The sequence below is a fragment of the Herpailurus yagouaroundi genome, unplaced genomic scaffold, assembly GCF_014898765.1.
Source record: "Herpailurus yagouaroundi ecotype Mexico unplaced genomic scaffold, PumYag 180, whole genome shotgun sequence".
Classification (NCBI taxonomy): domain Eukaryota; kingdom Metazoa; phylum Chordata; class Mammalia; order Carnivora; family Felidae; genus Herpailurus; species Herpailurus yagouaroundi.
Window position 1 is genome coordinate 2,497,715 of NW_024412411.1, and position 14,788 is coordinate 2,512,502.

At 54.1% G+C, this 14,788-nt stretch overlaps 1 protein-coding gene across 7 annotated transcripts in view; it reads left to right on the top strand.

Moving 5' to 3' along the window:
- The window catches only part of ATG16L2 (autophagy related 16 like 2), a 16,731-nt gene extending 6,176 nt beyond the window's left edge, over nt 1-10,555 (top strand). For 5 of the 7 annotated variants that reach the window (XM_040489252.1, XM_040489251.1, XM_040489250.1 and 2 more), the window contains 15 exons: nt 1,353-1,426; nt 1,707-1,958; nt 2,096-2,161; nt 2,479-2,592; nt 3,904-3,966; nt 4,548-4,656; nt 5,002-5,107; nt 5,762-5,832; nt 6,111-6,182; nt 6,297-6,417; nt 6,724-6,829; nt 7,488-7,637; nt 7,874-7,921; nt 8,037-8,138; nt 8,490-10,555. In XM_040489252.1, coding sequence (XP_040345186.1) covers nt 1,353-1,426; nt 1,707-1,958; nt 2,096-2,161; nt 2,479-2,592; nt 3,904-3,966; nt 4,548-4,656; nt 5,002-5,107; nt 5,762-5,832; nt 6,111-6,182; nt 6,297-6,417; nt 6,724-6,829; nt 7,488-7,637; nt 7,874-7,921; nt 8,037-8,138; nt 8,490-8,577 — 1,542 coding nt within the window. In that variant the 3' untranslated portion in view covers nt 8,578-10,555. The remainder of the gene's footprint in view (nt 1-1,352; nt 1,427-1,706; nt 1,959-2,095; nt 2,162-2,478; nt 2,593-3,903; nt 3,967-4,547; nt 4,657-5,001; nt 5,108-5,761; nt 5,833-6,110; nt 6,183-6,296; nt 6,418-6,723; nt 6,830-7,487; nt 7,638-7,873; nt 7,922-8,036; nt 8,139-8,489) is intronic. The other 2 variants (XM_040489253.1, XM_040489256.1) reach the window with 2 other exon arrangements.
- The last annotated feature ends 4,233 nt before the right edge of the window (nt 10,556-14,788 follow it).

Consider the following 14,788-nt stretch of genomic DNA (forward strand, 5'->3'; position numbering starts at 1 on the left):
GTGCAGAGCCCAACACAGGACTTGATCCCAAGACCCTGGGATCATGACCTGAGCTGAAATCAAGAGTGGAACACTCAGGGATATCTGCATGACTCGGTTAACCTCGGACTCTTGATTTTGGCTCAAGTCATGATCTCACAGTTCTGTGAGTTCAAGCCCCATGCTGACAGCATGGAGCCTGCTTGGGATTCTCTCTTTCCCTATCTCTCTCTCTCTCTCTCTCTCTCTCTCTCTCTCTCAAATAAATATTTAAGGGGCACCTGGGTGGCTCAGTCGGTTAAGCGTCCAACTTTGGCTCAGGTCATGATCTCGCAATTTGTGGGTTTGAGCCCCGCGTTGGGCTCTGTGTTGACAGCTCAGAGCCTGGAGCCTGCTTCAGATTCTGTGTCTCCCTCTCTCTCTGCTTCTGTCTCTCTCTCTCTCTCTCTCAAAAATAAATAAATATTAAAAAATAAATATTAAAAAAAAAGTGGGACTTGAGCTTTGTCTGTGGCTTTCCAGCTCTTGCTTGAAGGACTGTTCTGAATGAGGCAGGGGTATGGATGAGGTAACCCTCACCCCCACTCTTGGGCTGGGGGCAGCTCCAGCATTCAGTCTGGGCTCCGTGCTCCCAGAGTCTATTCTTGTTCTTGCCTTTGTGCCTCTGCTTAGTGCTCCTTGTTGCTCTCAGGGATTTATGTTGGGTAGGTCAGGGGTTAGAGACGTGGGAAACAGAGCCCACATCCCTGGAACCTTTTCTGTAGATCTGTCCTGTACTTGGAGCATAATGTTAGGTGGCCTGGGTTCACCCATCAGCTCTGCCGCTTAGCTGTGTAATTTTGTCAAGATCCTAAACCTCTCTGCGCCAATGTCCTCTTCTGTAATATGGGGAAAGTGGCAGGACCTGGTGTGGTTATAGTGATTAAGAGAGTTAATACATATATAGTACTCAGAACAAGGCATGACACACGTGCCATATAAACGTTTACTATTACCTGAAATATTACTCCTAATATTACCCTGTGAGGTAAGCACTATCATTCCCATTTTACAGGTGAGGAAACAGAGTAGGTTCAGAGAAGTTAAATGACTACCCTGGGGTCACACAGAAAATAAGTGGCACTGCCAGGACTGAAACTCAGGTGAAACTCCAGAGCCTAAAGGCCCTTCCATTGTTCCACAAAAGCAGTAGGGCGTTCCTGTGCAGGATCCTAAACGTATCTGAGCCTCTGCTTTCTTTTCAGTTAGGGGGCGGGTGGGTGGAGTAGCAGAGTCTGTCCCACCAGCCTCCCGTGGGGGAGGGGCTGGGGGCACGTTGGGAGCCCTGCAGAGGCGCCCAAGCCCACCCAACTGCGGGCCCCGACCACCCCCAGATGGCCTACCAGGTGGTGGAGAAGAGCGCAGCCCTGGGCGCCCTGGAGTCGACGCTGGAGGAGCGGCAGAGCAAGTGAGGCGCCGCCAGGGCGAGGGGGACCCGCCCACTTCTGGGTGGCTCGGGGCCATCTCTGCCCGGGGACGGGGTGACCCTGCGTGTCTCCAGCACGGCCCGAGGGCTTTCCCCACGTATTGGGCTCTGCGGCCCCGAACGGTAGGCCTGAGTGGAAGACGTGATTGGAGACTTGGCTTTGCTCCCTGCCTGACCGCGTGACATGGGCAAGTCCGTCCGCCTCTGAGACCCGCTCCCACTGGGCGACTACGGAGAGTCTCTCCCTTACCCCCTCCTCCAGGCTGGCGGCTCTGGAGGCCCGTGTGGCGCAGCTGCAGGAGGCGCGGGCGCAGCAGACCCGGCACCTGGACGCGCAGCGGGCGCTGAACGTAGCGCAGCGGGCGGCGTACGAGGCGCTCCGCGCGCAAGCCGGGCTCCAGGAGGCGGCCCTGCGTAGGCACGAGGAGGAGGCACGTGACCTGCTGGAGTGGCTCGTGCAGCGCAAGGCGCGCGCTGCCGCCGAGCGCAACCTGCGCAATGAGCGCCACGAGAGGTGAGCGCGCCGGGCCCCGCCCCTCGGAGACTCGAGCGTCGTGCTCCTTTGGGGGCGGGCACGGTCCGAGCTTCACTGCCCCGCCTCGTGGCGCGTCAGGGCGGGATCCGGCTCTCGGGACGATTTTCTCCCCCCAGGGCCAAGCAGGCGCGGATGTCCCTGGAGCTAAAGAAGGCTGCCAAGCGGACAGTGAGCATCAGCGAGTAAGAGTCGGGGTGCGCCAGGTCCTGCCCGCCGAGGGTTTGCAGCCCGTTCTTCCCCGCGTGCTCTAAAGCGCTCTTTTCTTTGACTTCTGCCTGCAATTCTACCCTGTCCCCCACGTGTCCGCAAGAGGCTCCCACCTAGACTGAGCGCACAGATCACGTGCAGACTCGTGTGGTCAGAGGAGCCCAAACGCCTGCCCGCCACACGTGTGCCCGCACAGACTGCTCTTCACAGTGTTGGGCGCCGGGGCGGGGCGGGGGGCGGGTCAGGGAGGGGCTGGTCCCTTGGCCTTACTGAGTTTCACCCCCTCTCCCAGGAGTCCAAACACTGTAGGTGATGGGATCAGAGAGATGGCTGAGACTGTGACCCTGACTGCTGAGCCCCTATCCCTGGAGACTGAGGCTGGTGAGAGGTGGAAGAGGCCCTTCAGGTGAGGACTGTCCCAGAGCTCTGAGCCGGGCCCCACTCTGGAGTCTCCTCTAGGGCCTTGGGGCCAGCTCTTGGGCTGAGAGGGGCTTGGGGAGACGCGGCAGTACAGGTCACACCTCCCAGGACAGGTCTGACCTCCAGTGCTTGGAGTCTCTTAGGATCATTGCGGCCTTAGGGACTCCAGCGCCTCTTTCTCTCCTTCTCAGGACTAGAGCTCTGGGGGTGGGGTGTCAGGCTGCTGAAAGGGTGTCACCAGGAGGGAGCCTGTGGGGAAGGCCCAGGACTCAGCTGTCACAGGCATGTGTGTAGGCATAGGTGTACAAGCACATGTACTCACATGGACGTGAGAGCACATGTGTACACACCTGGGGGAGCATATCGGAGTACGTGTGAACATGTGAGCATGTATAGGTGTGAGCTCACATGGACTGTGTGCTGAAGCCCACAGACTGGGGCTTCAGTCCGTGAGGGCCCCTCCCCTCAGTCTCCCCATTTGTCTCCATTTATCTGTCATTGAAACTGCCTTCCCCCCATCCTTACTCCATTCCCCAGCCTGAAGGCTTCTCTTTCAGCCCTTCCTTGCAGATCACTGGTGTCCATGCCTGGGGGCAGTGAAAGAACTTTGGGGAGGAGCTTGAAATGCTGGTCCTGAAAGTTCTTGGCAGCCTTTGTGGGCCAAGTCCTCCCAGGACACACCTTCTTCTGGGCATTATTTTTAATGTTTGTTTTTAATTTTTGAGAGCGAGAGGGCACGAGCAGGGGAGGGGCAAAGAGAGAGAAGGAGCCAGAGGATCAAAAGCAGGCTCTGTGTTGACAGCAGTGAGCCCCTGTGGGGCTCGAACTCACAAACTGTGAGATCATGACCTGAGGCGAAGTCAGATGCTCAACGAAGTGAGCCACCCAGGCGCCCCTCTTGTGGGCACTTTTGAGGTCACTCAGCAAGCTTAGGTTTTACCACCCCCGGTAACTACAGCCTTGTGGTATCCCAGCCTCAGGGTACCTTCACCCTTTCCCCTGTAGGCCCCAGCTCAGCCTTCCCAGAACTTTTTGTGTGTGGGGGGGCATTTGGGTGGTGAGGCAGTTCTTACCATCATGGCGGAAACTTTGGGAGACTTCATTGCCACATCCCTCCCTGCCTCCACCTTCCTGGGACTGCTCCAGGTCATCGTATTCTCCTGGTCTGGGAGGAACCAAGTTCTTGTCCCAGGCTTGAGTGGCTGTGAGCCTCAGGGTCCCCAGCAGAGTGCAGGGATGAATGGCTGCACACTCACTGGCCAGTCCCTTAAGCATATCTCTTTCGATTCTACCCCAGGTCTGCCTCCGCCACCTCCTTGACGCTCTCCCGCTGTGTGGATGTGGTGAAGGGGCTTCTGGAGTAAGTGTGTGTGTGTGTGTGTGTGTGTGTGTGTGTGTGTGTGTGTGTGAGTGAAGGGGTTGGGCCCCTTAGAGGCCTGTGTCAGGCTTCTGGCGTCCAGGCTTGGTCTGTGTATGTGCCTCAATCTGTCTGTCCATGTGTTGTCCAGTTGTCTGTGTGAGTCTCTGCTGCCTCTCCCTGAGCTCATTCCAGGCCCTGCCTGGCTGTCCTCGACTCTTTGTCCCTCATCCATGGTCCATGGACCAAGGTCTGCAGTCTGAGCCTGGATGGGAACTATCACTCAGGAAAAGGCTCAGATGTGTCAGGACTTGTTCTGAGTTCCAGAGCCAAGTGGTAGCAAGGCTAAGACTGAAACCCCAGCCCTGAGGTTCCTCTGCATCTATCAACTCTACTCTCTGCCCTTCTCATCTCCACACTGACCCCTGGGGTCAGAGACTGCGTTGGGAACAAGCTCGCTGCACCTCTGGGCCATGTTTTGCCACCATTCGTGTTTGCTTCCTATTGTTGTTGCCTCAGGAGTATGAGGCTCCCGTGTCAGAAGGCCTTGCCAAATGCCTTCCTGACACCTGCCCCCCACCCAGTTTCAAGAAGAGGAGAGGCCACTCTGTTGGAGGAGCTCCTGAACAGCGATACCAGAGCATCCCTGTGTGTGTGGCCGTCCAGCCTCCTACCCAGGTTCAGGATGTGCTGGTAAGGGAGGAGCTGGGCCACATGCACGGGGTGCTGACATGGAGAGTGTAGGTTCCAGGGGTCATCCAGGGAGGCCAGGGAAGCAAGGCTGGGCACCTCACCAGGAGCACAAGCTCTCTTTCCCCAGCCTGTAGTAGAAGTCTCTCAGCATTTTATAATCGGCATGGACTGGAGAGGGAGAGCAGGATGCCAGGCAGGGGAGTATGAGGATGTGTAGCGGGAGGCTGCTGCAGGGCTGATGAGACCCGATGTGTAGGTGTGTGCATGTGAGAGGGACCCTGTGAGCCTGTGCCAAGAGGTACGTATGGTGAGGACCAGGGCCACCACTGTCTCTTTTTCCCATAGAATGCCCACCTCTCCGAGGTCAATGCTGTTTGTTTTGGCCCCAGTAGCAGCCTCCTGGCCACTGGAGGGGCTGACCGCTTCATCCATCTCTGGAACGTTGTGGGAGGTGAGGGTTCCTCCCCTGTGGGCCAACCTAGTGCTTTCTCTCCAGACCCCACCCTCAACTTGCTCCTTGGTGGGCAAAGGTCTTGGATCTGTTTGTGTTTCCTCACATGTAACATTCTTAAGAGCAGTGGCCAAATGGCCCCTTGGCAAGAGTTCTGGGCCAAGCCTCCCAGCTCTTGGGGTCCAGGCCTGCAGGATGGGGAGGGCTGAGCTCGATTGGTCCCTATTTGGGGAGGTGGGGGTCCCTTATCCTTAGGTCCTGTAGGGGCCCTTGAGGAGCCGGTCCCTGGGGTCCACCAGTGGTCTCCTCTTCTGGTATCACTTGAGCTCTTAGAACTCAGGAGATGAGTGTTGGCTGTTTACCCTGTGCTTGTAGAGGCGGGTGTGTTGACGAGTCACAGTTAGCTCCTGGAGACTTCCTAGAGAAAGTCTTGGCCCTGGCTTGCCGTGTGACCTAGTGACAGTCCCTTGTCTGTGGTCCTCTGTAGCCCTGCTGTTCCCTGGAGCCCCCTGCTGGTAATTTGGGGGAGGTGCAGTCTCCAGCCCAGGTCCCCAGAGTTTTGTTCTCTAACTTGGGAGAGACTGATCTTCCCAGCTCCTCCTTTTCATGAGGTTAGTGACCCCACTTCACCTGTCCTTTCCCCGGTCCCCCCAGGTCGTCTGGAGGCCAACCAGACCCTTGAAGGAGCTGGTGGCAGCATCACCAGCGTGGACTTTGACCCTTCGGTGAGGGACCTTTGCCTCAGCGGCATGGAATGCCTGTTGTGTGTGCCCCCCTGCCCATCTCCACACTGAGCAGGTGGAGGCTCTGGGACATAAGGGAACATCATGGATGTCCCAGAACCAGTCCTGGCTGCTACACAAATCTTCTCTGGGCCTGGAAGCTACTCTGCCTGCTTGGGTGACCTGGGCTGTGGGAAGCTCTGAGGCTATCTGGCTTGAGGGATTTTGCTTCTGTCAGGGCCCAAGTTCAGGACCTTTCCCTTCCCCTTCCATCTCTCCAGGGCTCCCAGATATTGGCAGCTACTTACAATCAGGCTGCCCAGCTCTGGAAGGTGGGGGAGGCACAGTCCAAGGTAAGGCGTGACTGAGGAAGCAACCTGGGGTTCAGGGGTCATATGTTGGACCCCGGGGGAGGTGTTATGGAGTCTTGGCCATCCCCTTGATCCATACCTGGGATGTGGGGGCAGGAGACACTGTCTGGACACACAGACAAGGTGACGGCTGCCAAATTCAAGCTAACAAGGCACCAGGCGGTGACTGGGAGCCGAGACCGGACAGTGAAGGAGTGGGACCTCGGCCGCGCCTACTGTGAGGTCCAGCCCTTTCCTCTCCCTCCCTACCTGCTGGCACCCCAGGCCGGGTCAAGAATACTTCAGCCTGTTCTCTGGGAGTGGCTCCAAGATTCACGGGCATTTGGGGTGAAACCTCTCAAGGCCTGTCCTTCTCTATCCCCCATCAGTGCTTTTTTTTCTGCCTGGTTTCTTGGTGACTTCAGGCTTTGGGCTGGGAAGCAGAGGATCTGGGTTCTAATTTGGGGAGGATGCTACCTCTCTGGGGCTTCTGGGCTTCCAACAACCCTTTTCTGAGGCTAGGGCTCTAATCCTTGGTCCCCAGGCTCCAGGACCATCAATGTCCTTTCGTACTGTAATGATGTGGTGTGTGGGGACCATGTAATCATTAGTGGCCACAATGACCAGAAGATCCGGTTCTGGGACAGCAGGTGATGGGCATGGGCTGTGGGTGGTCGAGGCATGGGACAGGCATCTTGTGTTCTCTTTCCTTTCTTTGGACATGGAGCCATGGAGGCTGTGGTGGCCTGTCTGTGCTGGGTTTGGCCCCTTGAAAGCTCCACTGCCCCTGGGGACCTGTGCCACCGTTTTAGTGGCTCTTGGTCCGACTGCTGGACTCTGCCTGGGCCTTGCCAACCAAGCCCCCTTTCCACTTAGTTACCGCTTTTTAATCAAAGGGAACAAAAGTTTTCGTTGTTTTTTAAATCTGAGAGCTCAACACTGGGCTTGGATGGTTTATAAAAGCCAGTGCTGGAGCCAGTGCCAGGCATGCCTGAAGCTCCTCCTTCCTGGTGTATGGTGATTGCCGCGTGAACCCCCTTGCTCTCTTTCACACAATTAAAGGCAACTCTCATGGTTTTCCCTCCAGCACTTATTTTAGTGACCCAGGGGTTTCGAGGCCTCCAGCTTTGAGTCAAAGGCTGCCTAAGATTTTGTTGGAGAGGCTGGCTGCAGTGGGAGAAGGGAGATTAGTCAGTGTCAGCCCTGGCCCCAGTGATATGACAATGGGGCACTTCTGGACTCTGTTAACCTGCAAGGAGTGGCCCGGGTGGGCTGCTTCTCATCCATGCTTTTGTCTTTGCTCCTTAGGGGCCCCTGCTGCACCCAGGTCATCCCTGTGCAGGGTCGGGTCACCTCTCTGAACCTCAGCCATGACCAGTTGCATCTGCTTAGCTGTTCCCGAGATAACACACTCAAGGTCATTGACCTTCGTGTCAGCAATATCCGCCAAGTGTTCAGGTACCTGCCTCGTGCCCACTGACACTGTGGCTTTGGCTGGGGCAGCTGGGTCTCTCAGCCCTTGTTAAGGGTCCTTCTGGACCTGTCAGCGGGGGACCCATCCTGGAGGCCCTTCTGGACCAGGGCCCGCTGAGGTGCCCAAGCCCTTGATGGACAGAAGAAGCTCTTGAAGCTCCTGGCCAAGGGCAGGGATTGGCAGCCACATTCGTTCTGACCCCTATCTTGTCTGTCTTCAGGGCTGATGGCTTCAAGTGCGGTTCTGACTGGACCAAAGCCGTGTTCAGGTATGTCTGTGAGAGCACATGCCTGTGCCAGAGTGTGCCCCATCTGATCACGTCTGTCGGTGTCTGCGTCATCACCTCTGATCATCTCTTGCTTGTTCTGCTGTGGCCACTGCAGTCCAGATAGAAGCTACGCACTGGCAGGTTCCTGGGATGGAGCCCTTTACATCTGGGATGTGGACACTGGGAAGCTGGAGGGCAGTCTACGGGGACCCCACTGGTGAGCATAGCTACCACCTGCCCAGGGCCAGTGCCACCCTGGCCCCACTGCTGCTAAGCCAGTAACAGGTTCTGACATGTTTGGGACCTTGGAGGCCCTAGTCCTTGTCCCACACCTTCCACCTCCCAGAGCCCTTCTTGTTCACAAGGTGCTTTCCCATGTGCACGTGGGTCCATCTTCACCACAGCCCCGTGAGCCCACTTTATAGGTGAGGCAGCAGGCTCAGAGGGAGCCTCAAGCTGCCGGCATCCCATAATGAGGAGTGGAGCCCGGCCTGCAGGCCTGGCTCCCGATGCCTCCCTGAAGCCTGCCTCCCCTCTCCTCCCCTCCCCTCCCCTCTCCTCTCCTCAGCACTGCTGTCAACGCCGTGGCCTGGTGCTACTCTGGGAGCCACGTGGTGAGCGTGGACCAGGCCAGGAAGGTTGTGCTCTGGCACTAGTGCCATGACTCCTGCCTGGGCTGGAGCTCTAGTCTAAAGCCTGAAGCCAGAGGACAGCTTCCCGCTGCTCACAGGGCTCCAGAACCAGTGGGGGTGGGGATAGGGTGGAGGTGGCGGTGGCTTTAGGGCATTTAGTGGTGAATAAGGCCTGGCAGGACCTGGCCTGTCTGTTGAAGAGCAAAGTGTGTGTGGTGGGGGGGGGGGGTGGGGGGCTGTGAGGCGGGTTAGTTTTGTTTGTTTGTTTGAAATCCCTGACTTCTTTCGCTGACAAAAGTGAAAAAAAATTGCATCTAAACTGGTGTCTGCTTGCCTTTTTGCAGCATTCAGGTAGCAGAGAGATCTTTGGGCTGGTGGCTCCAGGACACCTGTGCTTGGCTCCCTTTCCTCCTCCTGCACAGAGCTGGGGCAGAGCCAGTCTGGCCTCAGTGCTGTTCATGTCTGAGGAGAAGGCATGAAGAAAGGCTCAGAGGTGACAAAGGGCAGTGGCTCTTGGAGCCATGGAAATTTCACCCTTGGTCCAGGCTGGTCCAGAGGCCAAGCCAATACCTTGGGTCCTCCTGCTTCAGGAGGGTAGACTGAGCTGTGGAGGGGCCATGGGAGTTTGAGGAAGGGAGCAGGGGAAGCAGCCCAGAGGGGCTCTGGTGGAAAGGGTTCTAATAAACCAGAGAGTGAGGTCAGGTACTTAGTACACCAGGCCTGCCTTTAGATGGGGGCATGTTCTTGCTCCAGAGGCAGAACCCTGAGTGAATGGGGAATAGCCTGAGTATGTCTGTGTCTTGGGGAGGGCCCCCATGGGCTGGGCCTGGGTTGGGGCTTGTCGGCATGACAAGCCTCTGTGGTACTCGGCAGACCCGACAGGGCAGAGCCTGCGCACCCCAGTTCCTTTGTCAACTTCAGGTATGGAGGAGTCATCAGCAGGACAGCCATTGCCAGTCACAAGGCAGTCACAGGAAGAGACCTTCGTCCCTGAGTGATGGAGCCTTACTTTTGAGATTCTGCCCATCTGAGATTCAAAGGCTTCAATCCAGAATTATCGGTTTTCTCCTTTATCACAGTAGAAAGTCTCCCTGGGGGTGACTTTGCCATTTCCAGAATTTGGAAACCATTCCCAGGATGAACAGCAGATTGCTGAGAGCCTGAACTCCACAGCCAGGCTGTCTGGGTTTGAATCTCAGCCCACTATTTAGTAGAGTGGTTTTGAGCAGGTTCCTTAATAACTTTGTGCCTTAGTTTCCTCCTCTGTGAAATGGTACGCACCTCAGAGGTTGTTAGAAAGACTCAGTGTGTTGGTATCTGTGAAGCTCCTGGCACGTGCCAAAGGCTGAGTGTTGATTGAATACCCAGTCTACACTCTGCTGACTCTCAGCTCACTCACTGCTCTTGGCCTAGCTGTCCCCTGAGCTCTGGGTGACATACCCACCTGCCTCCTGGACATCTCTCCCCCTGACATAAGCGTCTCTTCCCCTCACATCCCACATCCTCTGGCACCAAGGCCTGGAGCCTCTAACCTGGCTGCAATGCAGGCCACCTTCTCCTAGTCTCGTCTCTCCTCCCAGAACCCTCTTTGCCAAGGCCGGAGTGACTTTCTAAGATGGCATGCTCACAGGTACAACCCTCTAAAGTTCCCAGGCTGCCTGCAGAGAAGGTTGACATTAAATTCAAAGACCTTAGGAGCCAGCCCGTCGACCTCAGCTGCATCTTCATTTCCTTGCTACTCTGTTTTACACATGGACTTTCCCTCTGCCCAGAATGTTCTTCCCTCCCACCCCAGTTCCAATTTGTCTTTCGGATCTTCTCACTGAGAGCCTTTGATCGTTTACCAGGCTGGCCAGGGGACTCCTCCATTCTTGTGTTCATTGGTGTCTCCTTCCCTCGGGAGCTCTTGGAAGATGCCAGGATGGGAACAGAGTATTCCTTGGGATTAGGCCTGGCACAGAGAGGGTCTGAGAAGTGTCTATTAAATGGCTAAACTCTCTTACTCAAGGACTCAGTAAATTTAACAGTTGACGCTGGGAGTGTAGTATTATTCCAGCCTGACTCCTGAGGGGCTGACACTCTTCCCATCCTGTCCCAGCCCTCTTGTCCTGGCTTCTAGTGGCCACTAGGAGTCACCAGCTGCTTACTGTCTGCCGGGCCATTCTCCAGTCTCCTGGGATTCATGGCTGGAAAGACCAGTGCCTCCAGTAACCACCATTACTTACGTGCTCATGTGTCAGGCACAGTGCTCTGCACTTTTCATGCAGTAGTTTATTCCTCCCAACCTCCTGGTGGGGTATCTCTCATAGGTGATAAAATTGACAGGTATTATGTGAGGTCATACAGCTGGCACAGCTGGATTGTAACATGTATATGTATGTTTTAACAAAATAACATTTTGAGAATCTGGGCTTCCATTTACGCAAGATCAGGGCATCTTCCCCCTGCTCCCCAGCGCCCAAGGGGTATGTGCTCTGCCCCCACCATTGGTGGGGAATTCTAGCTTTGTGTATCCTAAATCCCTCCCTGCATCCTCTCTTCTGTTTTCCATCTGGGCCCTGGCCACCTACGCCTGAGTCTGGAGGGTCAGTGTCCCTTGAAGTGAGGGACATGCAGCCCCCAAAAGTGAAGTGAACTTGAATCCTGGGAGGCCGTTACTGGCTACACCATTTGGGGGCTGGTACCTCACAGCACTGCAGTGAAGGCTACTTAGATAATCCAGAAAAGGTGCTCAGAGATGACTTAACTCCACTCTAGGGCCAGCCACCCCTCTGCTCCCCGTAAACCTTTCCTTCTTTGTGGGGCCACTCTGATAGCACCCTTGGAGTGCTCACCTCAGGGAGCACATGTGTACCAACAGCTTACTTGGAATGCTTCTGGAGGAGCCAGTCTGGAAGGCCAGCCACAGGCCAAGTAGGTGGGCGTAGCTGGCAAAGACCGAGCAGGGGAAGAGCTCAGAGGAGAGTGGTTGGGAAGGTTGTACCTCCATCTAGTCTTTGAAGTCTCTGGTGGGGATAGAATCCAGGGGCTAAAAACCTCTCTAGGTCTTTCGTATCCTCCAGCTCTCCAGTCTGCATACCTTGCAGGTTTTCAGTACTTGGGCTGCATGCCTGAGTTGGGGTCTCTAATATCAAAACTGGAATACCCTTTCTCTTGCTGTGCACATGGATTGAGGCCCAGAGAGGAGCCAGGGTCTTGTGCAGGGTCATAGCAGAGCTGGGGTAAGGACTCAGCTGATTCCTCTTTTCTGAAAATTACCCTCAGGTTCTGCAGAGAGGAGCTGGCCTGGTCTTCGGATACCCAGTTCTAGGTTCTGCTCCGAGTGGTCTTTCTGAAAGACCTTGGGCAAATCACGGTGTCTTCCAGGGGAAGGATTTTCCCCATCTGTGAGACTTCCTGCCCCACAGCTCTGGGCCTCACAAAAGATGTCACAGCTCATCCCCGGGGGGGTTCTGTAAGCCTGCCCTGTCCAATCTCAGGCCTCAGTGAGCCTGAGACTAGACAGCAGCTCCTGCTGCCTCTCGGTCATCTCCCTGGAAGACACACCTCAGCTGGAGCCTGCTGTTCCTGACTCTCCCCTACCAGATGTGAGCCCCTTGGTGACAGAGATGAGATCAGAGTCACTTATGTCTCCAGTAGACAGAACAAGACCTGGGGTGGTCAGTTTGCTGACTGGACAAATAGGAATCGAACAGAGGTGGTCTTGGCCCTTAGAAAGTTTTCTGGAAGAATCTTGGTGGCACCAGGTATGGACCCATCTGTGAGAGTTGGCATACCATGTCTGGGTACAGGCTTGTTCCCTTTCTCTGGACACACATCTGGTCAAAAATATTTTCATTTTATCTGCTCAGTATTTTTGTTGATCCTCCTGGATCTTAAGAAGCAGTTTGTGGGCGCCTGGGTGGCGCAGTCGGCTAAGCGTCCGACTTCAGCCAGGTCACGATCTCGCGGTCCGTGAGTTCGAGCCCCGCGTCAGGCTCTGGGCTGATGGCTCAGAACCTGGAGCCTGTTTCCGATTCTGTGTCTCCCTCTCTCTCTGCCCCTCCCCCGTTCATGCTCTGTCTCTCTCTGTCCCAAAAATAAATAAACGTTGAAAAAAAAAAATTAAAAAAAAAAAAAAAAGCAGTTTGTATTGCCTTCTCATTCCTACTTTACAGATGAGGAAAGCAAGGACTAGAGAGGTGAAGAGATGAGCCTAAGGCCACAGCTAATAGAGGTGGCCAGGGACCTGAATATGGGCATTCTGACCAGGATCTCCCTATGCCCCTCACAGGACCAGGGGTGTGACGAGAACAAGAAGGCTGCTTAGGTGTTTAGCACACAGTGTGGAAAGGGTGTGAACCCTATTTGTGGGTCCATCTGTTTTTTCAGGATTACACTCCGGGAAAATATTCCCAGACTAGAGAGCTCTCAGAAACAGACATGAGAGAAGTACTTCATTTGTTGTTTTGGCCAACGGGACCAGGGGAAAATGGTCCAGGAACAGGATGCTCTTTGGCATTCACAGGGTTCTTGGATCAACAGTGACAGAGCAAACAGGGAGAGTCTAGGAGGAAACTTAATTCTGGTTGTGTCAGGTTGCAGGATTTCAGGACAAATTACAGTTCTCCCCCTTCTAAACTAAAATTTCTAGAACTTGGTTGTGGTTTTGTCATAAAAACCTCTTTGTAATGAGCAAAATAAACGCAAAGATTCCAAGCAGCTAGATTTTGTTGTAAAGCTACTCAGTTTAGTTAATCAGGCAGTAATTGGCTCCATAACTGAGGGCTGTGGCTGGACCCCGGGCAGCAAGGGAATAGTGCAGCCCAGGATGTGATTACAGCCCAGAGGAGGGTTTGCTTTCTCTCGGTGGACAGTCCAATGGCTTGAATTTTCTTTTTAGTTTCTGGCCATCCTGAGAAGTCTGTGTGCTCGGTTCTCAAATACTGTGACCTTTTTGTTTGGTGTTTTCATTGTGTCTAAAAACTGAACTCATGTAGCACGAAGTGTTGGATAAGCCCTTAGAAATCATTCCACTCCTTTCAAAGCTGGGGATGCAGCGGCCCAGAGGGGAAGGTCACCCATCAAGTGGTAGCAGGACTAAAGCCAGCTGATATCCTCCCACTTGCATATCTGTCTGGCTTATGGGTGTGGGCTAGGGTCGAAGGTCAGAGAGGAAAGGGTTCCAGGCGATATGTGGTGAATCTATGGCTTCATTGCTTTACAGTTAGTTCCTCTGATAACGGAGGCCAAAATTTAGCTGTGATGCTGGGGTGGGGCAATTAGCTTAACTCTGCCCCCTTATCACAGACTAAGCCCCTGCTGCCAATAGCAATCTCAAATGTGAACACCTTTCATTAGCAGGGGAAGGCAGAAGATGGAAAGGGTATTGAATGTGGTATTTAATACCTACCTACGTGCACCTACCTTCCCTTGACAACCTTGTGACCATGAGGCTGGAAGAAAGGAGCTCAGCTGTAGATCACTAAAGGTGGGGGAGGTGATGGCGAGGAATATTGGTGTTTGGTGGTGACCACCTGTGCTACAGACTTGAGGTATCCTTCTTGGATCCACAGTGTTATCCTCAAGTTTCCATGAGGATGTTGAGGCTCAGTTCCCACAGTTGTCAAGTGAGAGCCAGGATTGAACTGAGACCTTCTGACTCCACAGTCGATGCTGTTGTCTCTTATGCTGCTGGTGGGAGTGTTAACAGACACAATCATTTTGGAGGCCAATTTGGCAAAACCTAACAAAACTAAATGTCCATATAGCTTTTTTACTTTCAAATTCCATATTTGGGAATTTACCCAATATTTTTACTGGAACAAATTTATAAAGAATCATGTACAAATATGGTAATTTCAACTTTCTAACAGCAAATGGATGGATACAACCTAAACGCCCATCACTATAGGAGGCTTAAAATTGTGATATATCCAAACCATGGAGAATATAGCCTTCAAAAAGAATGAGGTAAACCTACTAAATATACAACCCCACATATGTAAAAAGGTAATGTGTACATGTATGAGTTTTATGTACAGAAAATGTCTAGAAGAATACATATTGCATGTGCCCAGCCCTGGGAAGAGGAGAGCTGTGGGGCCCCTCCCCAAACACACTGAGCCTTGGTCCTTGGTGTGGCTGGCTGGCAGCCAGAGGGACTTAGCCTTTAACTGGGAATTCAGTTCCCTCTCTATCTGTTTTATGGTTTAAAAAAGGAGGGCCTAGGGATATCTTTATAAAAAAGCATTGT